The sequence below is a fragment of the Phasianus colchicus genome, chromosome 1 (assembly GCF_987193195.1).
Source record: "Phasianus colchicus chromosome 1, bPhaCol1.hap1.1, whole genome shotgun sequence".
NCBI lineage: Eukaryota > Metazoa > Chordata > Aves > Galliformes > Phasianidae > Phasianus > Phasianus colchicus.
This window is the reverse complement of record NC_143436.1, coordinates 56,577,651-56,603,711: the sequence shown is the minus strand read 5'-3', so window position 1 is coordinate 56,603,711 and position 26,061 is coordinate 56,577,651. Positions and strand designations below refer to the sequence as shown.

Below are 26,061 nucleotides of genomic sequence, written 5' to 3'. Positions count from 1 at the left end.
TTTTTTTTAAGGGTGAATTTTGTTATGAATTTTATAACTTCCTGAGGATTTTTTTTAAGCAAGCATTTAAACATAGCAAGGCCTTGAGTCCTCAGAGGGAGATGAACTTGAAATCCTCGTTACTTTTGGTCACTAGTTCAAATTCTTTGGTCAGTGTCTTGTTATCTTTCCAAAGATTAATTGCAGGCCTACAAAACAGGATCTTTTGGTTTCAGGCTTGGGCTGACATGCCTGGCTGAGGTGCTTTCATCATGAAATGCAGTTCCGCATTCTCTCTGCTAAAAAGAGATCAAGGACAGAATAAGTAAGGAGAACGGTGACTTTCTCACCTCCCTGAGGTGTGGTGATGGGGAAGCAGGGAGAGTTTTGCGTTGCTGCTGCGTCTGTCCCAGCTCTGTGGCCCAGCACACCTGTGAGTGTGGCACAGTACAAGCACTGCTGTCATGAGGGGATAGCAAATATCTGCTTGGTTACCTGCTGCTGGCCACCACACACTAGATCTGCTTGCTATTACTTGCCCTTTGACATTGTCACACCATTTCTACTGCTTCCTCTGTTAAACATCAGAGTACTTTATAGATCCAAGGCAAGGAACAGGCAGGTGGTATAATGTATATATTATCTACCCCAATCCAGCAAGCCCTGCAGAAGCCATAATAAAATAATCTGACATCTGTGATGCTTTCCCCAATATCTCCATCTAGCTATGCTCCCGTTTAGCCTTTTTCAGCCACTGCTGTTTATCTTCAGTTCTTCAGGAGCAGCATCCCCTACCTGATATCTCATGTCTCACCACAGGCACAGTTTAGGCTCTAAACTGCCCTCATGCAGGTGAGCAATCTCATTGATTTCTTGGAGCACTGCTCACATGCTTCGGTTGGCAAGAGCATAGACTTACATCGAAGGATAGAAATGAAATCAAAGAACCAGGGTGTTCATACTGACTAGGTTGGTGAAGTTTGTGGGTATATGGAGTTGCCAGGAATGATCTTACAGACCGTACCGAAAAATGTGGTTATTTTTGGAGAAAAAGCTAACCTCACTTGTTAAAAGGTGAGTGGAAGAGGTACTTCAGGTGGCCTTCAAACAAAAAAGGTATCCTTACCCCTCACTGGGCAGAACTGGGGAGGTTCAGATGTGCCCTCTAGCAGCATTACTCCACAGGAAGTCATTAGGCCAACAGGATGCCTTCGGAGTCACAGGGAGGAAGGACTTAAACACTTCTGTCAATAAACCTTGCATTCATTTTCCTCCTATTTTCACCAGCCAGTGCAGGAAGTGAGTATGGACATTTGGCTTTGCTGATCTACAGCATATGAGAAACATCTTTTAATTGAGAAGGGTGTTTTTTTTTAGCGTTAAATAAAGGCTTTTTCACCCAGTGTAAAAATAAATAAACCCACATGCTCAGCTGTTGGTAATGTCAAGGGTTTTAATGACTTTTTAAAATTATGTTTATGTGGTAAAAGCAGTCACTTAAAATATTGTTTACCAAAAATCCAGGCCAAAAGATAGTGTAAGGACTTTTTCAAATAAAATTTGCAGTGAAAATTCTTTGAAAAACTGGAGGAGGGAAGAATTAAATGGCAAATCTGCCTTTTCCAAAGAAACTATTCCCAGTTATCTAGGGTAGAAAAAAATCCTCTTTTTGATTTGCTTGGGGCTTTGGTTTTCTTTGGTCAGTTCAGCATCCATCTCTTTCTGTGCGCTGGGTGTTGTGGTCATATCCTGTTCTTTCTGTTGTTGATGCTGAAGGAGAGACGGTGGTCACAGTTCTGGTTTGTGACCATAAGCATAAGAAGAGCAAGAACTCGTGGTTTGAAGGTGAAATCCACCATACAGTAGTTGGTGTCACTGAGCTTTGCGGTGGCTTGGCCAGTACAGGTGAAAAACAGAGGAAGCCAAAAAAAAAAAAAAAAAAAAAAAAGGTTGCTGTTCCTTGTGAGGGTCTGGGTCTCTTGCTTCTCCCCTGTAAGCTAGACCTGGCCTACCTCTCATTAATTTTTCCTTTACCCTCGCAGGCTCCCCCTGTGATGGCAAGGGGACCCTGTACTTGTCATCCAGAGAGAAGCTGAAACGCTGACAATTCTGTTTATGCCTGCAGTAATTCCCTGTAGGCAGTAACGTCAGTGCTGGCCACTTGTCCTAGCCTGATCCTGTGCTAGTAATGAGTATTCGCAGCATGCATTTCAATGTCTGATTAAATCTTTCTGAAAGGCCATCTGTTTGAGGAGGATGTGGCATAGGTTTTAATACTTCTTATACATAGTACTCAATACCGCTGTTTCATGACCTTAGACATAAAATTTGTCCCCTTGTTTGTTAGAACCTTTCCTGATACTCCAGTCAGAGGAAATAATTGGATCGAGGCTGTTGCAACCTGTCGGCTCATGGTGCGTCTTTGGGGAAATGTTACTAGGTATTGAGTTACAAGAGTTGCACATAACCAGTGAGGCTTTACCATGTTCATGGCTCCCTTCCTTCTGGGATGGGATTAAAGCATCTCTTTTCCCTCTTAGCACTCAGAGCAGTGTGTAGTTATATATATATTGATACATGCCAAATCAGTAAGCAATCTGTCCCTTCTGTTGTATGTTCTCATCCATGAAAAATATCCAGCCTGAGCAGTGTTACCTGTGTCTTTTAGGATCATTTTCCTATAGGATTGGAAGCACTGTTTCCTGTTGTGTTTCTCTCAGCATAAAGTATATCTGCTCTAATATATATTTTCTTACTTTCTTTTATTTGTTGTCCTTCATGGTGCAGTGTCAGTATTTGTCGCTTTGGCTGAAAAGAAAAACCTTCACCCTGAAATTATGCCCATGTGCTTTCTTTTCTAACTTTGCCCTTTCTCGGTTCCTCCTCTCTTCCCTATGTTGCTTTTGTGGTCTGTCCCTCCCAAGTTTCTCAGAAAAGCCTGCTTTAGGTCACTGAAAGCCCTTCCTTTTTCCTGCTTAATCCGTGATCTGGTCTTCATCCAGGGTGTGAGGGTTTCAGGCAACAAACAAAGGGAATCTTGTAATAGAACAAAATCATCTGGAGATTAATTTCCTGCATAGCAGGGTGGTGACCTTTAATGCCAAGTTGGGATATAACCTCTAATCTTCATTTGCATAACCATTTTTTTTTAAACCTTTTATTATTAGTATTATTTTAACCTTACTCATGGTCTAAAATTTCAAGGGATCTGCGGACTGGGACTGAGACTTTAATGTATGTATTTTACCTTGCCATTCACAGCAATAGTACGTTTGGGTACTTTGTCTCTACAGACTTTTTTTCTGGTACGTGTAACTAGAGAGCATCTAAATTCTTAATTATAGATTTACTGACCTAACTGATATAACAGTTTTTCCTTTCTCTATCAGTGTTATCATTTTTAATTTTATCTTTCGTATTTCTTTCATCTGTTACTGATTCACCTTCCTTCCTCCCTGTCTCTCAGAACTACAAGAGGAGTTGCAGCATTTGTGATATTGCTGGGTGATGTTGAAATGTTTCTGTTAGTCTCTCTGTGTCTCTTTTTGTCTACAATAATTCCTTAGCCCCATGCATTGCCTTCTTTTTGCAATACAGCCTGACCATTTCTGAAGCAGTTATGGAAAAGCTGTTCCATGATATTTCATTCTGGTTCACCATCTTGTCCATTTGTTGGTATGTTTTGACCTCTGGAGGTTTTTCCCTTGATCTGTCTCAACTGTTGGTGTCTACTTTGCACTCCTTTGATATTTCTCCCTTTTCTTCTACTTGTGTTAGCAGACCTATTCTATAAGAGACACCAACAGCAGCCCATCTTGCCAACAAGAGAACCGTTTATGTGGTCAACGTTTTGATGTCAAGTACATGAAGCTGCTTTTCTTTTGAACCTGAAGGCCACATCATTGTATGAAAGTGGCCAACTTTGTTCACTGGGGCCATTCTCTTTTTGCTACCATGCCTCAGCTGCCCTGGATGCTGCCTCTCTTTCCTCAGCCCGTTGGAGCCAGCAGAGCTGGAGGCCTTTGGTAAACCCCAGCTGCTTGTGGCCATCTCTGGATTTGGAGGATAATTCAACATTTGAGTCCCTTATTATGGGAAATGACAGATTCTCTGTCGCTGGAAGCCTTAAGGAAAGGTTTTTTTGTAACGTGCCCTTTATGTCAGCTGGCTGCAAGGCAGGAATCTTTGCATGGCATTCCTTTCTCTGCCTTTTGCAAAAGAACAGCCTGAACAATTGCAACAATTTCTCTCCCTCTCTGAAAATTTGCCTATGAAATCCTTCACAGAAAAGTCGATTGCAGCCTTGCCCTGCCTTTGTATCTTCTGGCTGTACAGGCTTCTCTTTGCTTTTTCCAGAGTGACCACTCTTCCTTTTTTTCCACCTTCTGGGATAAGCAAGCTATATCTAAGAGAGACAGAGGCTAGAGGGGAGCCAAGCACTTTCTTTCTCTCATCATCAGAAACGTACACTTTTTAATAATGTAATCTCAATTAAAAACATACCAATTAAAATGGGCTTTTTAGCAGGTCTCTTGGGAGAGGGAGCCATAATTCACATTAAAATGTAAAGCTTCAGAAGCAGGGAGAGCTAGGTGCATTGCAAGTGCCCAAATATTCAGTGATTTTAATTACAATGGAAACTTGATAAATTGCTTTGTGCCACAATCCATTATTAACAGCTTAATGAATATCATTGCTGCCTGTTTTAAACTGCTCCATGGTGGAAAGCGTTGTCAGTATTTCAGTTGCGAGCTGTGATTTTGTGCATTTGTAACTCAACCCTTGAAAAAGAGGAGGGGGGTCGAGTATGCAGGCTTGGCTTTGGGTTGGGGTAAGTTCTGCTTCTCTCCAAGGGAGAGAAAGGAAAGGTGGACCTTCTCTGTTTCAGCAGTATTGGACTGGCAATGCTGCTTGCATGATGTAGAGCAGTGCCCCAGCTGCTGTGTGCCATGACAAGGTCTGGGCACACAGAGTGCCCCTGTGCTAACGGAGGGGTCCCCAGAGCACAAAGCTACCCTTGCATGTCCTGGTTTCATGCTCAATACCCATTAGACTGGAGGAATCTTTGGGCTGTCTGTTCACAACAGAGGAGAGCAATAGTGTCAAAGCCTGTGAGCTTGTTTTGAAGAACACAGTGTGGGTTGGTACACGTTTTCCAATTTTTAGCTAACAAAAAGCTGATTTGAGGTACGGCATTTGGCAAGTTCTTCTGGAGCATTGAAGTGTAAACAGCGATTGTGTGCTGAGCTTTGAACAAGAGCAAAACATGTATTTCTTTTCTTGACAGTTGTTATAATGGTTGTAATTGTGCTAATGTTAGGATTGGTAAAATATGTATTTCTATGTATATATTTATATGTATGTTTATACTAAAGTGGTGCCTTTTCCTCATTTTTCAAAGCAACTTAATATTTTAAGCATAAATGTTATTATTAGGAATGCTATTATTTTAGATGCTAACAGCAGGTATAGTGGGCTGGTAGTTGTGCCCCACTGAAGTGTAGGGATTTAATCTGTAGGGATTTAAATAGTCATGAGCTGGCTTCTGCGAGATTTATTATTTATTGTGGGTGTTCTGTTTTCACTTTTCACTTGTGTGGTCTGACCAGAGGGTCATGATCTCCAGACTGGGGTCTCTGGCAGGTGTGTGACCAGATCTTTTTGAGATAGGAGACAGAACAGAAAAGACTAAGAATTACTATTCTAATTGAGGAAAGTCACAATTGCATGTCTGGGATAAACATGATTTGCCTGAATGTAATTAATGTTTCAAGTTTTGCTATTATTATTCCCGTTATGTTTTTCTGAAAACAACAAAAGCCTATTCACTCTCCCCATCCCAGAAATGGCACTGTTACTCATAGTGATATTAACTTGCACTCTGTCTCATTTTGCCAATTACACAGAGCTCTCCTGATTCATTATATCAATAATTATACATAGGATTTTTTTTTTTCCTTGTGAAAAATCTTTCATTGACAGAGGAGTAATGATGCCTGTAAGTTGCTTAAGTATTGCTCAGTCAGGGATCTGTAAGATGTGGGAGATGTCCTCCTATTTTCAGGGAGAAAGACAGCTGGTATTCTGACATACTGTTAATATTCATGTGTTTCTGAATTTGTGGGTTTTTTTTTTCAGTGTGTGACTTTAGGAAGCATTCCAGACCACGGTGCTGCCTGACTGTTATTTTTCATGCATCTCTGTACTGGCAGAGGACAAAGTGGCATGAAAATACATAAAATGCCGTCTAATTTTTCTTTTGTTCTTTCATTCATGCACAACATGCTTCTTCTGTGTGTTTATCAGTGTGTGCAAAATGCCTATATTTGCAAGATAATGGACGTGTAAATATTAGAAAGTCGAACTGAAACTCTCTGAAGGGAAGGAGAGCAGGGTGAGAATGCTTCCTGCTACCGAGGAGCCATCTATTGGATAAAGCTCATAACTGAACCGAGCATCCATGAAACTGCAGAGAATAACACAATTTGTTATTGGTCACTGGGCAGAAAATAATCCTTTCCTTCCCAATGCTGCTTTTACCAACTGTGCTGAAAATCAGTACCCCTTCACGCACAGGAGTGGAGATCCACATGTAGAGGAGATTTATGTACTATTGGTAAAAGCCAGTTTAATATAGCCAAAGATCTGATATAAATCCTACTCTAGCGTGCAGGTGTGATTGTGAATGGATAAAGCAGCAGTGGGTTTGCCCACCAGCACTGGAGAGCAGTTGCTCAGAAAAGCAATAGTAAGGAAAGTGGTGTTTTTCAGATTGTTAATAAAGACGATTAATAGCATTGTGCTTTTCATAGCAGCTCATATCTTTTACACCAGTTTAACAGTTGTAATTAGCTTAGTTAAAAAATAATGAGATTTTTTGTTACCCAGAATTACTTGATGCCCTCACAAAACCGAATAATGAGGTGTTCCTTCCTGCAAAATATATGCAGTGTGTATGTAAAATGGTACAGAAAGGGAGAATCTGGAACAAACTGTGAGAAGAGATGGGGGGAGACAGAATGTGACCATTAAAGCTACCAGACATCTTGGTGGCTGTTTGAAGTTGAGTGGTGGGGCTTTAAGGAAGAATGAAGAATAAAGGAGAAATAATGAGATTTCTAGGCATTATCTGTGAATGTCAGGCAACTGCTAAAATCAGGACTGATTATTAATCAGAAATTAAATTTAAGTAAATACAATTATAATCTCTGGCAAATAAAATAAAAATGGACAGTGGGGCTGTCTGCATCAGCAGCCTTTATTCAGCGGTTTGAGTCAGTGGAGGGTCAAGTTGCTGGGTGTCAGGCACTTATCCTAAAATACTCCCTTCCTGCATCCTCCCTTCCTCCTGCAAATAGAGGAGGGGAGGAGTGTTGGATGGTTCACTAGGAGGCCAGATAAGCTTGGGGAGAGGGTGTGTGCATACAGCATGCAGCAGAGTGGTCAGCTCTGTGCTGTTCTGGGAGGTTGTACCAGTTCCATTCACTGATGGGCACTGAGGGGTCCTGGCCCAAGCTCTTCTCCTTTCCCAGTTACTTTGTCACTTACTGCATTTGCCCGCTGTGCATTCTGTTAACCTTTCTCCTCCACCTCTAAAAAGCAAAGCATATGCAAGCAGAGGAACCATAGCTACAGCATACACATACCCAGTATTAGCGGCAGTCATTATCAGTGTGTTATTATGCTGGATGTTTTGCAAATATAGAATAAAGAGGTTCCACTGTCATTCGATGCACGTTTCTATAAGGTGTGTAGTGGTGATTAGGGAAATGTGTGAGTGATGGCATTCAGTGTCCATAATTGTAATTACTTGTCGTCCCATATCTGACTTCAGCCAAGTCAGGCCTCCAGCTGGGATCTCAGGCAAGAAGTCTACACATTTAAGAGCAAAAACATCCTCCTTCCATGTGAGCCACAAAGACCTATGCTCAGCTTGTCTCAAGTAGAAATAGTTCTTTGCTCTCTCTTCACTAACAGTGAGAACCGAAATTCAAATTCATCTCTGGATTACGTGGGGATGTTTTCAGAATACATCTGTTGTCTTTCAAGATGTGAGCACTTTAGTGCCACTTGCAACATCATCGGGTGAAGGGAGATGAGGCCCTAACAAAGAAATAAGAAATCCCCCCACACTTCGCTCTTTCAGGTCCAATTAGGCTTACCTGTGCCTTTGTAGATAACTAAACACTCTTAATTTAACCCTACTTTTTGGAGGTCGGAATGCCTGAGTAGCAGCATGAAGATGTAAACTGAGAAATTCTCTGTTTGCCCAAAGCCCAAGTGAGGTTGTAGAGCTTCAAGCAACACAGTTTATTCCTGAAAGCTCAGCGTGTGTGATGGGAGCCAAAGAGGATATTGTCAACTCCTTCGACCAGAATAGAAGTTCTGTGCAAAATCCCGAAGGAAGGAAAAAGCCAGTAGCACCTGAATGCTTTTCTCTCTCATCTCTTGTACTGAGCAACATCTAGCAGTATGGTTCTCCCTGACCTTCATGCTTTGCTAGAGACCTACTGAGGTATCTTAAATATATAGACACGTGTAAGTACGAGTTGTGAAGCTCCAGACATAGGAGGTGCAGCAGGGTGCCATTTGATAATCTTCAAAGTATGCAGTGACTCCCTGGAGGAGAAGAAAACTCTCCAGTGACAAAAATGGCTCAGAGCTGGGGCAGGCCACCTGGGGAGGCTGTGGGAATCTGGAGCTTGGCTGGGTTTTTAAGAGCAGGTTAGACAAACAGCTGTCAGGGCTGGTTTGGCTGATCCTGCTTTGTGGTGAGGGGATGGGGATGGAGTAGCCTCTTTCTCTGATGTGATGGTGCTTTCTGCTTTAAACTCTCTGAGTCTCTAAGTCTGTTTTCATCCTAGGTCTTAGAGGGGTTTCGGAAATCATCGTTAGCTTTTCCACATGGGGTTTTCTGAGGTTTGATGCGTGTGGTACCGATTTTACAGATGGAGAAGCTGTAAGTGTATTTTAAACACAAAATAGGGAACTCAGCTCTTAGCATCCTGACTTCTTCTCTAGTGGTCAGTGCTTTAACTGCCGATTCACACTGGCTACTCTGTAGATGGTAGCCAACTCAGCCAATAAAATCTGTAATCTATGTTATGCTTGAATTTATACTTAAAAATAATAATTATTTTAAAAAAACCAACAACAATAACAACAACATCAGACACATGCAGGAGATGTTTTATACTTTCCATGCTAAGGTGCTCTGAACAGCTTGCTGGCACACCTGCCCATTCAGGGTCCTGCTTGGCACTTCAAAGAGCATTTTTGTGATATGGTTATAGGGACTCTTCTTTCTTTGAAGCAGAAAGCAAAGGCATTGATGTGGCTTTTGACATCAAATATGGTGTCATTCAGTACTTGTGCTCTCTTACTTCAGTGGACTATAGCCAGAATCTCCCATGGGAGTTTAAAGCTGATAATATATAAAAATATCAGAACAAGCCAAAAGAAATCTTCCCAGTCTGGGGTTTCACTGCAAATGTTAAGATTAGACCAGGCTGACAAAGATTTCCAATTTCCAAGTGGATGCTCAGTGAATACTTTTTTATTTTTGCTTTGAATTTACTCAGGATTTTAACTCAAGTCACATTGCCTTGTAAGACATGCGTGCCTTTAGAAACTGCTCATTTACTATCAAAACATTGCAGTGGATCCTCCAGCTGATGTTAACAAATGCAAACAAAGCATTTTTTTCTGCCAACTGCTCTTGAACAAGGGTCCGACCCCGTAGTTCAACAGAGTCCTTCCAGTGTTGAGTGTTGTCGGCAAGAGCACAATCCCCACAGCCTGCAGGGCTATCAGCTCTGGCCTCCCAGTTAATTCCAGCTTCTAAGTTCAAGCATAAGGTGAAAGGAAGATATCTCTAAGAGATATAGGGACTGGTGTGTTTGCAGAGAGACTGGCTTATTTTGTGATTTCACTGAGAAACCAAATGAAACCAGTTGGTGAGGTTGAATGTGACCCTTTCAAAGCTGTTTGGAAAAATGATAGTTATAGTGGGACGGCATTTTGTGCCTCTTCAAGAGGATCTTGGTAGCTACTGTAGTGCTTTACTGATAACTGCAGTGTGACACAGGGTCCTCACCTAAAAAGATGTTTCCTTAGTTAAACTTACAAAAAGTGACCTTGATATAAACGAATATAGCAGTGTTTCTGTGAGTTTGTAGAAAAGAATATTTCACTGAGATCGAAGCTTTACATCAGTTAGATAAGGATTCTGAAGCTTAGCTTCTGTTTTTTTTTGAGCTGCCATCAGAGATTTCAGAAGGGCTAGGAAGGTCTGCACAGCTTACTCTGTGTAGTATTGTACTAACAGCATCATGTTTGTATGACTTTCACACCACAACAAGTGCTTTAAGAATACTAAGTAATCATGTTTTCTAGAATGATTCCTTAAGTTGCTTTTCATAGTTTTGATACATTCTCAAGACAGGGAATTGAACTATTGAAGTAGTACAAAATTCAACTATACTTTGTACAAAATCCAAGTGAACTCGCAACCTTAGGAACAAAACCTGAGATGTGTAAATTGCTCTGAAAGTAATGCCTGCTATTTAATCTGAGGAAACTACAACAGATACAAAGAGCATGATAACATTATTTGATTGAGCACCTTCACAGCTACAAAATACTGTTTTTCCACATAGTCACCACCATTAGCTGTGCATTTTCACCAGCAATGAACAAGAGCATTCACACCCTGCTCGTAAAAATGTGCACCAGCACAAGTGACCCACTGTTCCACAGCTGCTCTGACAGTGTCATTGCCAGGAAAACGTTGCCCACACAGTCCATCTTTCATTGGCCCAAACGGATGGAAGGTGCCAAATCCTGACTATATGGTGGGTGTGGTAGGGCAGCCTAGCCAAGATAGAGAGTGTGCTCCATGATCTTTAAACCATTATGGGGTCTTGCATTGTAGTGCTGCCAGAGAAAAGTTGTCTTCTTCTCGGGTCTGGAAGCTCAAGCCTTCAGCTCAGTCAGAGTTGCAAAGTAGCTGTCAGAGTTTATGGTTTGTGTGGGTTCCCTTAAGTCTAGAAGGGTCACCTCTGTCCTATTTCAAAAGACAGTGCACATTACTTTACCCACCAAGGGCTGTGTTTTGAGATATTTTTTGATAGGGAATTCACATCACCTCTCCATGGGCTGCTGTTTTGACTCTGGCTCATAGTGGTGACACCACAGCTCATCACTGGTAATGGTGCAATCCAGGAAACTGTCACCTTCAGTCTTATTTTGGTTCAATAGGTCCTGACAAACTTTGCAAACTTGCAAACTTGCATTCTGTTCTTGTGTATTTGTGTGACCCACCTGGCACAAACTTTGTGATACTCCAGCATTGCCACCATCATTTCCAATGCATCGAAGGTGGTATTCTGCTCTGTATGCAGTTCCCTGGTCATAATCTGCTGATTCTTGTGGATGAACTGATCAAGATGCTCTTCATTTCATGGCGTGAAAGCTGTGCGTGGCTACCAGGAATGTGGCTTGTCTTTTCACATCACTGTCACCACTGCTGAAACACAGCACCTACTGCCTCACTGTGCTGTTTGGTCTCTATCAGTGCTCAACAAGTGTCGATGAATGTCAATGGGTACCATTTTTTTGCATGGAAAAATTCAGTGATGCACCTTTTTTTCATATGCACCTCTATGTCAGACACCATTTGGTCAGACTGCCTCTCTGCTGCCATCTGTCACACAGCAACAACATGGAATGCAATATTGGTGAGAAGGTTTGACTTCTACTTTCATATCACCAACTTTCTCCTGACGTTGTGGGCCAACATAATAAAATAAGAGACATTACTTTTGGAGCTGCCCTCATACATTTGATAGTCTATCTTAAGTAATTTTTCACCTTACCTAGCAGAAGATTCATATGCCTCAGTCTCTCAATTGAAAATGTAACTGAAGGGTCCCCTGGATCCCCAAATCAGTAGTGAATTTGCCAAAAGGTTGGCCAGTATGTCAGTATTTGATATAAAAGCACAGTTCTCTGTTTAGGATGGGAAGAGCTGGAGGCATCCCCCTTCCCCCAGGATCCTCGTCCCCTGTGAGAAGAATCATGACTCATTGCATGTGAATGATCTCTCTCTTTTCTTCTGACAGTTGCAAAACTTGAAAGTGGTGATTTGAGGAGGGGTGATAGTTACTGCCTTTCCTGGTATAGCACACATCTATTCTTCCAGTACGTAGCACATAGCTCGTTACGGTTCTGTGCAGAATGATTTCTCTGCATGGCCAGGTGATGCTTAAGGAGACTAATGAGAGAAATGATACGGCCCAGAACACTGGTGTCAGGAAATATATTGCAAGGTGTCTATCTCAAGGAAGCTGAAAGTAGGACTTGTCTTATTATATATTTCAAAGGGGATGTCTGTGTCACCACCAAGTTAGGCATACACTCTGTCCACGCTGCATTCAAATTACAGTTTTTCAAATATTATATTTCCATTCAATTTTCATTAGCTTAATGATAAACTCTCTGTTGTATCAGGCAAACTAGAGTCCACACCATTCTTTTGAAGCAGGAACTTGTTTCTAAGGCTATTGTAACATAACTATGCAAGTATCAGAGGACAGGATAGAGGCTATTATGGGCTTTTGCTTTTCGTAAGGAAAATCAAACAAATGTTCCTAATGGTAAAAGGAAGCCAGCAGCTACACGTGATGACCAGAGAATGTTTTTGTGCAGTGACACTGTCAGTGCCTGGTCTGTTGTCAAATTGAAGAACTGGCTTCTTTTTTTCTTTTTCTATTTTTTTTTTTTTTTTACTGCCGTCATCCGAAGTAGAGAAAAACCCTGTGAATTTTCATGAGATACCTTTTCCTCATTTCCAGCACTTAAAAATCCAATTATATTTGGTTTTATGCTAGTATTTGCCTCTATTGCCATTGTTAGGTTTTTGAGTCAGAGCGATTTTTCTATTTTGATGGTGCGGAAGAAAAATATGTTTCATTATGACTGGTTATAACCCTGGAAATCTTTTCTCTCGCTTGGGTTGATGATTATTTTTATGTTGCATTCTATACTGATGCCTAAAGTGAAGTAGCATGAACCATAAGGAAGAGAATCTTTGCTAAAATATATCTCCTTGCATAGTGTAAAATTATCTTGAACAAAGCTTGCATCTTACAAATGTTATGCTTCTTTCCTCTCACTACTGCTCAAGTTGCTTTAAGAGATGAATGTGTTTTTTGTAAGGATTGTTTATGAAACTATTGTTCTTAGCAACCTGTGCTCACCTGTGAACAAATTGTGTAGCACAGATAAGATAGTCAGTTGTTTCTAGATAGTGTGACCTTATAATACAGATATATATATATACAGATTCTGTAACGGGACAATGTTTTGAATTTCTAACCAAATATATTATGAGAGTAATAAAAAGAGCCCCTCAAAATGACCATGGAGGCGTATCAGAGCATGTGCTTGGGAATATTCACTAGTGCTAGCATTCATTAAGTTTGTTTTCAGCAAAAATTCTCATGAATGAATTTTCATTCAGTAGTCATTGTGATTATCTCTGTACTATGACAGCAATAACAATATGCTTTGTACAAGGTCCAGATCTGATTTTATCTAAGGCTGGAGAAACATTTTTTAGGATCTCCAGAGAATGTATTGTCTAAATAAAAGACCAGACTCAGCTTGCAGTTCATGACTTGGGACTGCAAGTCCTTGGAGAGCAATGAATTTATTTACAAGAAAATTCACATCTAGAGAAGTATAAATGCAGAATTTTTCCAAATGTTTTGCCATTTGAACAATATTATATTGCAGGAGTACAACTCCAATAAACATGAATGTAATTATACTGTTTTAAAAGTAGTTTAGGCAATGATGGACTAGTTGTATGAAGAAAAGGGAATATCTCTGCAGATGCAGTTCATTATTTTACTGTTCTAGTTTATCCACTCACTAATGAACACAGTGGAAGTGTTTTGGTTTAGTTTGTAACCACTGTAACCCAAATATATGTACCAGTGAAATATCTGAACTGTTGGCCATGCCAAGAACTGGACTCTCTGTTGTACAGTATATGGACTCCCAGCTTGTTAATAAACTCCTCCTGGAGATGTTAAGTGGAACTTTCAGCTGTGGATAGCATGTGTACGCATGAAATTTTGTTTCCTGAATTCTAAAGGAAAATGAAAGAATGGAGTTATTCTGTAACACTTGACTAGAATCAACTGTTTGAATCTGGAAATTGTGCCTAAGTCTAGGCTCAAGGAAGTATTTTCATAGCTGGCTTGTTCACTGGGCAGTATGTATATAATTCTGCTTTCTGTGCCTTCACTTCTCAGGAGGAGAAACACTTGAAGGTGGTGCAGTTTGGCCACTGTGCTTTCTGAGCACAGTGACTAGTTCTAGCTACTCTCTGGAACATTAGGTCTCAGATATAGCAGGATACAGTCCTGTAGATATACTGCCAGATATAGCAGTACAAGTTCATAATGTACATGTGCAAAATGAAAAGTTTCTGTGGAATGGAGAGAGGGAGCTGCTAAAGATGCAGTATGCTAATTCCTTCTATTACTCAGGCTTCAAAATAACCACTCCTTTTTGCTTGTAGCAATTACTTGTTCTCAGTCAAAACAGTTTGTTGGCAGCAGAGAAAAGCACGGCTAAATATTTCTCGTTTCATTGCTCTCTTTTCCCATGTCATATAGAAAAAAAAAAAAAACAACCACCTGATTAATTCCTTTGACATTTGTATTAATTACTCCTTCCTTAGTCTTATCTTGTTTTTCTATCCTTTCCTCTCATTTTCCCATTTCTTTGTCTCTCTATTATCAGAAATTGAAACGATTTCTTCGTAATAATTACATGCAGGTTTACAGGGTTTGGTTTGGTTTGATTTTTCTATAAGAAAGACTTGGCCCCTTCTCTTGTCCGTCCCAGTGCACAAGTTGTCATGTGCTGGTACTGTCAGTCCGCTTACACTTTAAGTCCTTGAGCTATCATGTATTCTGTTGGTATTTGAGGAATTGAAAATCAATCATATAGCCTTATGGCTTAGGTTCAGCACAATTCTATTATGCCCACTTGAAAATGTCAATTCAAACCTTTTGGGTTATATTTCAAAGCCTAATCAAGCTTGCTGTCCAGGCTGGTTTAGAGTCAACTCACTCTTGTCCGTGGGTCTGCTTATTAGAGTTTGTCTGTCAGAAGCTAGTGCAGAAGAAAACAGTTTTCATAACAGTACAATCATTCAATGGACGTTTTGCAAAGACAGGTCGCCCAGACAAATATTTTAGCAGAGGAGTGCTTACAGTTGTAATGCACTTCTGCAAGTGTGTTTCAAAAAAAAAAAAAAAGGAAAAAAAAGGGAAAAAAAGCAAACAACCTGCACTGATATCAGAATGTTTACAACTGTACTTTCTTATTAAATCTATTGATTTTTTGATAGTTTATTGAGATTGGTTTCTAGTCCTGTCTTGTCAAATTGGTACAGAAGGGATTGTAGATGCCAACCTAAACCTAGGAGACCTTTCATATTTTGGACCACGTGAATAAGCGGGTATGATGCCTCCAAACAGATGGGTCAAAAATGCTGGAAGAGCAAGCTAAGCAGGAGTTGCTTAGAGTTGCATCATGCTTGGCAGATGTGCCTTGGGCCATGCTTTGAGTATGTCAGAGTACTTCCAGTAAGCGTGAAAGGCTCACCCTGAGGTTGAAAAAAGCTCTGTTTGGAGTGAGCCATTAGCAATCCTCTGTGAAAATATGTACCTTTATATATTGGAGGCAGATGAGTCTTGTCTAATCCTCTGTGAAAATACATACCTTTATATTTTGGAGGCAGATGAGTCTTGTCCTTTAGAGAAGAACACAGTGATAGGCTCTTAGTGATGGCATTTCTAGCTGATTTATAGAAGTCCCTTCATTCAGTGAAAAGTTGGTGCCTGTCCTATGAGTGGGCACTGTAAATAGGAAACAACTCTCTCCTTTCATTTCCCATAGATAAAGGCATTGCTCTCTGACCCATTCTTTGTGCTTCTTCTCATTCATTGTGCTTCTTCTCATCCTGTGTTCTGCAGAGGCGCAGAGATTTTCTCCAGTGGATGCTTGACTCCCGCAACTCAGCTGATGCCTTAGCAGGTGGATATTTTGATAAGATCTGTCCAGCCACCACTTCTAGCCAGAACGAGGTGCCTCTTGTTGACAAGACCCCATCTGAAAAGGCTCAGACGATGCTAACTGAGGATGAGATAGCAGGCCAAGCTTTTCTCTTCCTGATTGCTGGGTATGAGACCACCACTAGCACACTGTCCTTTGCAACGTACTTGCTAGCAACCAACCCGGAGTGCCAGGAGAAGCTGCTTCAGGAGATAGATGAGTTCTCAGCAAAACATGTGAGTACAATATGCTAGTGTGGAGCTTCCTGCAGGGAGCTAGGCAACATGGGTATCACACAGCCATGACACCTGCATGGCTCCTATTTGCATCGGTTTTGTGTGTATTTGTTTATTAATATGCTGTCAAAGTTTTGCACAATGTTACCTTAATTTTTCTCTTTCGTATGTGAAGGAGGAATAGAGTAAAGTTATCTGGTCAATAGTTAACTCTAATGTTGCCTTAAAGTGAGTAATATTTTATGTTTGCTGATGGTGTGTCCTCTGATTTTCAGTCAGAAGCTTATGAGAGACAGAATACCTATTTGAAGTAGAGATTTTTTGGAGCAAAACTTCAAAATTGACCTACATATATTGATATTTATTGTGGGGCTCTTTTGCGTTTTATTTCTTTATTTACTATTCGTTCATTTTGAAATTGTTAAATGATGTCACTTTTCAGCAACTGAAGAGATGACCCAGGATCTTTGTGTCATAATGGAAATTTAACTTTTACAAAATATGTAACATTGTTGAAATTAACCAGCTGTGGGCAGATTCTAGAAATAGACATTTTTATAGTTTCCTGTTGTCCAGATAGTTTTGTTCCTTCTGTGGTCAACTTTGTTTACTGATCTTTGTAAGGATGTGAAAAGAGTTATTATTAATCATAAGCTTCAAAGTTTATTCCTTTATTTTTTCTTCAGCAGCAGAGTGTAAGCGTGTGCTTAAAAAAAGAAGCCACTCATATGTAGTTCTTTTATTTTATTGTTTTAGAATGATTTCTCCGTCATTTTCTTTATTTATCAAGGAAGTTCACATTTCCTGGTTAATCATCAGCAGCATTTTGCGTACCTAGCAGACAGTCTGGCAACCATTGTTCTACTCCCCACAAGTCGTTAGTTATGAGAATTCAGGCTTTATCTTTTTCTTTCTACTGAACTTTTTGGTATTGGATCAAAAAGCCAACCGGCAAAAAATGACACAAGGGATGACTGTGTTGCAGAATTTATATGCTGGATTTGCATACTGAAATCCTTAATGATACAATTTTGGTAGTTTTATGATTTCTATGCATTCCATGCACTGTGTTGTACTTAGAGAACAAGAAAAGAGTCATATGATTATCTCCTTGGCTGGCAATATAAAGCTCTTGATTATGTAAAAGTATACCCATTCAAGAGTTAGTTTCCCTTGTTTTGGTTGGGCAAACAGAAAAGCCAGAATTTGTGTACACAGAATGTATGTTTTGTCTTGCATGTAGATGGTTTGAGAGTAGTGCTTCTCCATCAGATTCTTTTAACTCTGAGTGTGCAGATGGACAACAGCTGAGCTTTTCCTCAGTTTATGCTCCATATAGAATTATCATGGAATCATAGAATGATTTGAATTGGAGGGGACTTTAAGGATCATCCAGTTCCAACCTTCATGCTGTGGGCAGGGATGCCACCCACTAAAATCAGGTGTATAGATAAGATCAGATATATCTCTGGTGTAAGCTAATACAATGAAACGATTGATGTGCTATGTTCTAACTTACAGAATTCAGGTTATTTTCCTAGGTTATTAGCTCTATGATGCTCTAGTTGAACTATATTTACTTGTTTCAATCACATACAGCAGGAGACCTAATCATGCCCTCATGTCCAGTTAGCTCAATTGTTTTTCTTTAGGCTTGCAAAGTTGTGAAGGTGCAATGTGGCCTGGAATATGCGTGATTTACTGATTAATACTGGCAGCAGAGTTGCACAGGAGAAATCCCTGTTATGCAACCTCAAGAAGAATACATTTCATTTCCTCTCCAATTCATTAAAATTAACAGCCAAAGAAGCTAAAGTGAAACTGCTGGGAGAAATCTCTAAATATGACAGGTTCATGATGTCCTTTCTATGTGTGTGTAGATGAGTATGTGAATTAGTATACTTTTCAATGTAATTGCATAGAAAGCTGTTGAGGAATATTTGCCCTGCAAGCTGTCATTAACTTTTTGTAGACATTTCATAGAGGGAGACCATTTACACGGCCATACCTGTATTAACAAGTACTTTGCTTCCATAGACACAGATTCACAGTCTGGCAGTGAGGGCTGCTGGGTGCACACTGCACGCATCTTGGAGACTTTATTTTGGGTTACTTCTAATTTGATCCTGTGCACCAAAGGCCACTTAGCAGTTGGAATGATCTTCTAGTTTAAGTGCTATTAAAGGAACCCTGGCTGCACCCCTGAAGACTGTAGTGTGGACCTATGCAACAGGCTTGCTTGTAAGCATGCTGCTGATCCAAGCTGGAACACTAATCCATCCCTACATTGTATATGGTCTGTCTGAGCTGTCACTCATTGTTATTAGTATTTCAGTAACAATACAATCCAAATGAATAATGCTAGTCTCTATTGATTTTCTAACAGGAATATTTGGCCTCTGCAGCATCAAAGGGGAATTGTGGAACTAGGAACAATTATGGCAGGGAAGATAAAACATGATGTAGAGAGATGGCACTCAAATTAGTGATTTTTTTCATGTGAGTAGTGCACACAGTGTCATCCCAAACAATGTCCTGTGTTTTGAATTGATTGGAAGAACCTTTCAAATCATTTCCCCATACTTTTCTATTTTTCAGGTTTATCAGAGAACATATATGTCTATACAGCTGAGGAGAGCAGGGAGATGACTGTTCTCGTACTGTCTTTTAAGCAAGGAAATTCATGGTTCTAATCTGTGTAGCTCCATTCTTATTATAAACAGATTATAATTTGAGGGAGGACAACACATTGCTTGAGTCTATTCCAGAATAAAAATAAGAATACAACAGTTCAGTCCCCTGAGTGACTGTAATTAGCTACATTTAGCCTAGAAAATAAGATCCGCATGGACAGTTTGCGAGTTACAGGAGTTATTTTAAAACAAGGAATATGTAGATGCTATGTTCATTTGTCATGCAAGAGAGAGGAAGAGGGCATAACAGCTACAGTTTGTTATCAAGTCAGTTGCTAAGAAATTTGATTAGGTTATAGCCTGTGCTCAGCACATCAGCTTTCCTCTTATCAAGGTGCTTTGCAGTTTTCCAAAAGGAGGTTAGAATGCCAAAGCATGGAGAATAGTACGGCCAAGTTGTTATGACAGGTGGTTGAAGACTGCTTTGATTTGCAGATATGCAAGTGTTAAACACAGTAACCTCTCTAGCCAAATTTATACTTCAGTAACTATAACTACTAAATGCTCTCCACCACATTCCCCTTCCTTCCTCCAAACATTTCAGTTGCCTCATGCAGCATGCTTTATTGCCCTAATTTGTGCTTGTAGAGCTGTGGTGTGATTGTACAGCAGCTGCTATGTTTCATCCTGGGGATGGCTGTACTTCAGTGGTGGACAGAGTGATTTATGTGTAGATAGATCCTAGTTTATACACTCATTTACTACAGTTTATAAAGACATGTGGGAGCCATCTGAGAAAAGGTGCTATAAATGACAGGCCCGGTTCCAGTTTTCCTGACACACCAGTCAAAAACTCAAAGTACAGTGTCCTTGTGATAGCATGATAGGAGAGCAAGACCAGTGCATCTGATCCTACAGTGGTATTTTGGCGGCTCTGATTGAGGATACCCTTGAGTTTGCTCTGATCTTCATCTATCTTGCCTGCACAGTGATTACCTTAGAGGAATAGAACAGCAGGAAAGGGAAAGAGAAAGCATGGCTCACTGAGAGAGCTTTAAACCAGGTATGAAGTGGGAGGAGGTTAAAACAAGGCTTGCTAGAGATAAACCTGGGGGAAATATGATGGGACTGGGGGAGATGTGAATGGCTCAGCTGAAGTGCGTCTGGTGAAGTGCACACCAATGCACGCAACAAACGGGAGAAGTTGGAAACCATCGTGTGGCCAGCAAACTATGACTTTGTTGCTAATACTGAAACATGGTGGGACTGCATCCACAACTGGAGTGCTGTAATGGATGGCTATAAGCTCTTCAGAAAGAATAGGCAAGGAAGGAAGGGGGTGGTGTGGCTTTCTGTGTTAGAGAGCATTTCGGTGTTTCTGAGCTAGGGCTGGGAAAGATAAAGTTGAGACTTTGTGGGTAAGAATTAGCAGGAAGACCAACAGTGGAGATGTCTTGGTGGGGATCTGTCGGGATGAAGAGACAAACAAGATGTTCTAGGAGCAGCTGGCAGAAGTTGCATGATTGACAGCCCTTGTTCTATTTGACTTCCCTGATATATACTTGAAATAAAATAGAGAACAGAAGAAGCAGTCTAGGAAGTTTCTAGTGTGTGTAGAAGACAAATTCCTGGCACAGATGGTAAGAGAGCCTACTGGGGGTGGTACCCTGCTAGTTCTGTTGTTCACAAATATAGAAGGACTGGTGGGAGATGTGGAGGTCGGGTGCTGTCTTGGGCAGAGCGACTGCAAAATGGTAGAGTTCTCTATTCTTGGTGAAGTTAGGAGAGGGCTCAGCAAAACTGCTACCTTGGGCTTCCGGAGGGCGTACTTGGAACACTGATAGGGAGGGTCCATTGGGATTCAGTCCTGAAGTGCAAAGGGATTCAGGAAGGCTGGACACTTCTCAAGAAGCAAATCTTAGAGGTGCAGGAGCAGGCTGTCCCCCTGTGCTGTAAGATGAGCAGGTGAGGAATAAAACCGGTGTGAATGAACAGAGAACTTCTTCCTAGGCTCTGGAAGAAAAAGAGAATTTATCACCTGTGGAAAAAAGGATTGGAAAGAGACACGAAGGGAGAAAATTATAAAGGCAAAAGCCAAGTTTGGACTGAACCTGGCCACTATAATAAAAGAGAACAAAAAACTTTCATATGAATACATTAACAGTAAGAGGAGGGCTAAGGAAAATCTCCATCCTTTACTGGATGTGGCATGGAATGTGACTGCTCAGGATAAGGCTGAGGTTCTCAATGCTTGTTTTACATCTGCCTTTAAAAGTCATACTAATTATTCTTGGGGTACGCTACCTCCTAACCTGAAAGTCTGGGGTGGGGAGCAGAGCAAATGAAGAGAGCGTATAAACAGGAGGGAGAACGGCTGTTTACAAGGGTGGATTGTGATAGGACAAGAGGGAATGGTTTTAAACTCAGACAGGGGAGGCTTAGGTTAGATATTAGGAGGAAGTTTTCTACTCAGAGGGTGGTGACACACTGGAACAGGTTGCCCAAGGAGGCTGTGGATGCCCCGTCCCTGGAGGCATTCAAGGCCAGGCTGGATGTGGCTCTGGGCAGCCTGGTCTGGTGGTTGGTGGCCCTGCACATAGCAGGGGATTGAAACTAGATGATCACTGTGGTCCTTTTGAACTGAGGCCATTCTGTAATTCAGGTGGAAACAGTTAGAGACCCACTTAGACTGTCACAAGTCTATGGGGCTAGATGGGATCCACCTGAGGGTGTTGAGGGCTGAGCTGGAAATGTTGATAGCCAAGCTGCTTTCCACCATCTATCAGCATTCCTGGAGAGGTCCCAGAGGATTGGAGGCTTGCCTGCATGACTCCCATCTACAAGAAAGATTCTGAAATCTACAGGCCTGTCAGCCTGACCTTAGTGTCAGGAAAGGTTTTGGAACAGATCATCTTGAGTCAGATCACAAGGGAAGTGTGGGACAACTGGGGGATCAGGCCCAGCAAATATGGGTTCATGAAAGGCAGTTCCTGCTTGACCAATCTGATCTCCTTCTGTGATCAAGTGACCCACATGGTGGATGAGGGAAATACTGTTGATGCAGTCTGTCTAGACTTCAGCAAGGCCTTTGGCACTGTCTCCCACAGTATTCTCCTGGAGAAGCTGGGAGCCCGTGGCTTGGACAGGTACACTCTTTGCTGGGTAAAGAACTAGCTGGAGGGCTGGGCCCAGAGAGTGAATGAAGTTTTAAATCCAGCTGGCAACCAGTTATGAGTGGTGTTCACCAGGGGTTGGTAATGGGTCCTGTCCTGTTCAGTATCTTTATTGATAACCTGGATGAAGGCATTGGGTACACCCTCAGTAAGTTTGCAGATGACATCAAGTTGGGAGGAAGTGTTGATCTGCCTAAGGATAGAAAGGCCCTACAGTGGGATCTGAACAGGCTGGATAGCTGTGCTGAGCCCAGTGAGGTGAAATTCAACAAAAGTAAGTGCTTTGTCCTGCACTTTGACCACAACAGCCCCAGGCAATGCTACAGGTTTGGGGCAGAGTGGCTGGAAGACTATATAGAGGAAACGGACCTGGGGGTATTGATCAATTGAACCTCGGTTGAACATGAGACAGTTTTGTGCCCAAGTAGGCAAAAAGGCCAATGGCATCCTTGTATCAGAAATAGTGTTGCCAGCAGGAGCAGGGAAGTGATAATTCCCATGTACTGGTGAGGCTGAACGTTGAGTACTGTATTCTGTAGACATTGCCCAGTTTATGGTAAAGATAGGTATGCATGGTTTGTTCGAAATCCATATCATAGCCGTAGGTTTAACTGATCGTTTGAAGTTACGACCCTAGCGGGTTTTCCTTACATTGTCCGGTTAACACTGATTGACAGGAGACTTAGAAACACCAGTGTGTGGAGGAATTAAGAGCAATTAGTCCCAACATGGCTCTACTCTATCCAGTGTCCTATTAACACTTGCATAGCTATTCATTGCTGGAGATTTGTCTCCAACGTTTTCACCATTGTCTAGAGCTCATAAATTTTAAGTGCCTTCAAAGTCCTGAGATATTCTCTCATTATTTCAATGGAGACTTGGAGATTTTTCCTTAATGATAAAAAAGAAATCTTCCTATTCCTATACATATTTGCTATTCTATTGTGCTATGGCACAGGAATATTTGCAGTATGTATAACTGAAAATGTTGACTGGACTATGTTTGTGTTTCCTGCATGTCAATAGTACTGAAGAAGGCCAGCTCATTGTTTCATTTGTGAAAAGGTACAGCTTAATTCCATTATAGTTGCTGTGTGTAGTCAGTTGTGAATGGACTGGGTTGAGCTGGACTGATACATAAGGCCCCTCCTCTGTGATTTACGAGTTTGATGCTGTTATTTATCAAACATACTGGGTATGGGCAGTGACTCATTTGGAGTAGCTTGGCACATCATCACTGAATTGAGTGGAGTCAGTCTATTTTACACTGGCTTATGATTCTCTTCAACATATTGAGGAGCTCCTTCACTGATCTCTCTGCAGTCTAACAGATATGTCATATTGTAAAGGAGATTGTGCATTTTCAGAATTTCCCTTCCCTTAAAATTCCCAGAGAGCAATGAGAGGTAGCACCATTTCCATGGTGTCACTGTGCCTGATCGAGTACTTTATATTTTTAAGCTGTTTATGCAAAGAATCTCCTTGGTAGCACAGACTGCTTTCTCTGAGCATTAGTGAGAGGTGAAAGTCAGAGAGATGGCACTGTCAGGGAATTACCCACAACAATTTGCATGAATTTGGTGCCTTTCATGCAGTATCTCAAGGCACTGCACTTTCAGAAGCCAGCAACTACAGAGACTAAGCTTCACTAAGTAAATATTGCTGACGGTGGAGGCATACATTTATCAAGGGAGCCTGAATTGTAAATAGTTTGCAACAAAAATCCCACAGAAGAGAGTCGCTGTTGCACATGCATATACATGTGTATATATAAAACACAGAAGCAGTAGGAACAAGCAGTGTTGTATCATGTTGCTGTTTATTCCATTCCAGGAAACAACCCCCTTCAATTTCTTTATTTGTGTAAGAAGATATTACAGAGCCTCACAGTATTCACAAGTGTCAGCTGCCAGCAATCAGTTTTGTTGTTAGCAAATAAAAACATGCTCTTAAACATGTAGAGACTGAATGCTATTGAGTTATATTTCTTCAGTTCTTCATGCAATGACTTGAAGTCTGAAATCAGTTAATTAGCTTTGTTTTACATCTGTATACACAGGTTGGAGATCGCTAAGTAGGAGAAGACATTATGTCCCCGCTTCTCTTAGTATCTAGAATTTACTGATTTCAATGCAAGCTTTTGACTCGAGATCTAGATTCACTTTCCTTGGGCAGTGACTTTTTGTTTCTTTTTTTTTTTAATTGATATTTTCTCTTCTGTACAAGAACAGATAGCCTGAGCAAGCACTTGAGCCCATGCTCACCTCGTGTGTGCCCACTTTGACCTGAGCTTGGAGGGGAAGTACTTGGGGTAAACTCGGGCTCAGTTTGCCCACTGTACAAGCCTTAGTAGGTATTTGTTTACATAGTTGTCCTGTATCCCAGACACCTTCATGGTGCCTACAGAGGACCTGTCCTGTAAGACTTCTGGGAAGATCCCTGCTGCTGCTCCCACTTTACAGAAGATGTGGTTTGTAGATAGACATAGTTGTCCTTTGTCAGAATTGTGGGCAAACAAGAAGAGTGTGTCCAGGCAGCAACCATGTGAGGGCTATTATTTTTGCTATGCATTTGTAATTCTCATAGTGTATCTACAGGTCTTGACTCTCCACAGGTACTTCTTTAAAAGGTAAGTACTTCCTGGAGATGAAGGATGTTACTAGTGTGAAAAGAGTTGAGATGGTCAGCTGGTAACCCCAGGTTGTGGTTTAGAAATGCTTTGGCTTGACAAGTCTACTCCTTGTTTATAGAAGTAAAGTCAATGTTTCACACCCCAGTGATATCTAGGCATTAATCACAGAATCAATCACAGAATTGTAAGGGTTGGAAGGGACCTCCAGAGATCATCGAGTCCAACCCCAATTTTTCCCCCCTCCTTGACTTTTCCAACAATCCCACCAAAAAGACTGCCTGGTTATGAAAAAAAAAAATTGATATTCTGGGGAAATCCTATCAACAGCTGTGAACTGGTGATTCTATATGTCCTGGAATGAGGTGCTGTTGAAATGATTAATGTGCCCATATTTCAAGGAATTTTATTTATTTTTGACATTATAAGATTCTTTTTCTCTCCTCTTCAACAAACTAAAAAAGAAAAAAAGAAAAAAAAATATTTTCCATTTGTTCAGTTCAAGCTTATCAGTCTCTCGCCCATGAAGTCTAATTTATCTTTTGCTTGCAATGTCACATGTTGCTCAGTGACTCTACCTTATTGCTATTCTTGAGCAAAACTGAGTCTCAGGTAATGTATGCTAGGCAGATACTCATTTTCAACCCTGATTTTTTTCCTGGTAGTTTGCCATTCTCATAATAACCAGCCCACTATCAGTGTTCATGTTAAAGAATTAATTTTTCTAGTGACACGGGACAGTTAACAGAGAACATCTTAATAATAAAGGTCTTTAAATGCAATTAGACAGATCTGTTTAGAGAATAAGTAAAGGAAAGGATGCACCTTCCCCATCTTTCTGTTTCCCATCTCTTCCCTATGTGAGGCTTTTTTTTTTTAGAAAAGAGCATATTGACTGCTGAGGAAGAAACTTGTTACAGGTTTGTTCAATTTGTATCACAACTGCTCCAGCACACCCCTCTGGACATTTTTTGGCAATCACTCCAGAGACAGAGGAAGCCATATTCATACAATTATCAGTGTTTAATCAGTACAGACTACCAGTATCAGTGGTGTTTTTCTAGCTACAAAGTAGCAGAGTATTTGCAGAGTATAGTTCCAGGTAGAATTAATAGATCAAATTTTGCACTGGGCAGTTGAGCCTTGAATAAGAAGATAAGGCCAAAGCATAGATTCCTGTAGTGCGTGAAGTATAACTTTCTTATGCTGATGGTGGAGGAAAGTGAGGAAAAGTGTGCTGCTGGACTTTGGTCTTATAAACAAGGAAGGACTGGTTG

General features: G+C 40.9%; 1 protein-coding gene across 3 annotated transcripts in view; it reads left to right on the top strand.

Annotated features, from left to right (window-relative positions):
* The window catches only part of TBXAS1 (thromboxane A synthase 1), a 244,181-nt gene that overhangs the window by 158,281 nt on the left and 59,839 nt on the right, over positions 1 to 26,061 (top strand). For all 3 annotated transcript variants that reach the window (XM_031589765.2, XM_090143922.1, XM_090143912.1), the window contains one exon: positions 16,035 to 16,349. In XM_031589765.2, coding sequence (XP_031445625.2) covers positions 16,035 to 16,349 — 315 coding nt within the window. The remainder of the gene's footprint in view (positions 1 to 16,034; positions 16,350 to 26,061) is intronic.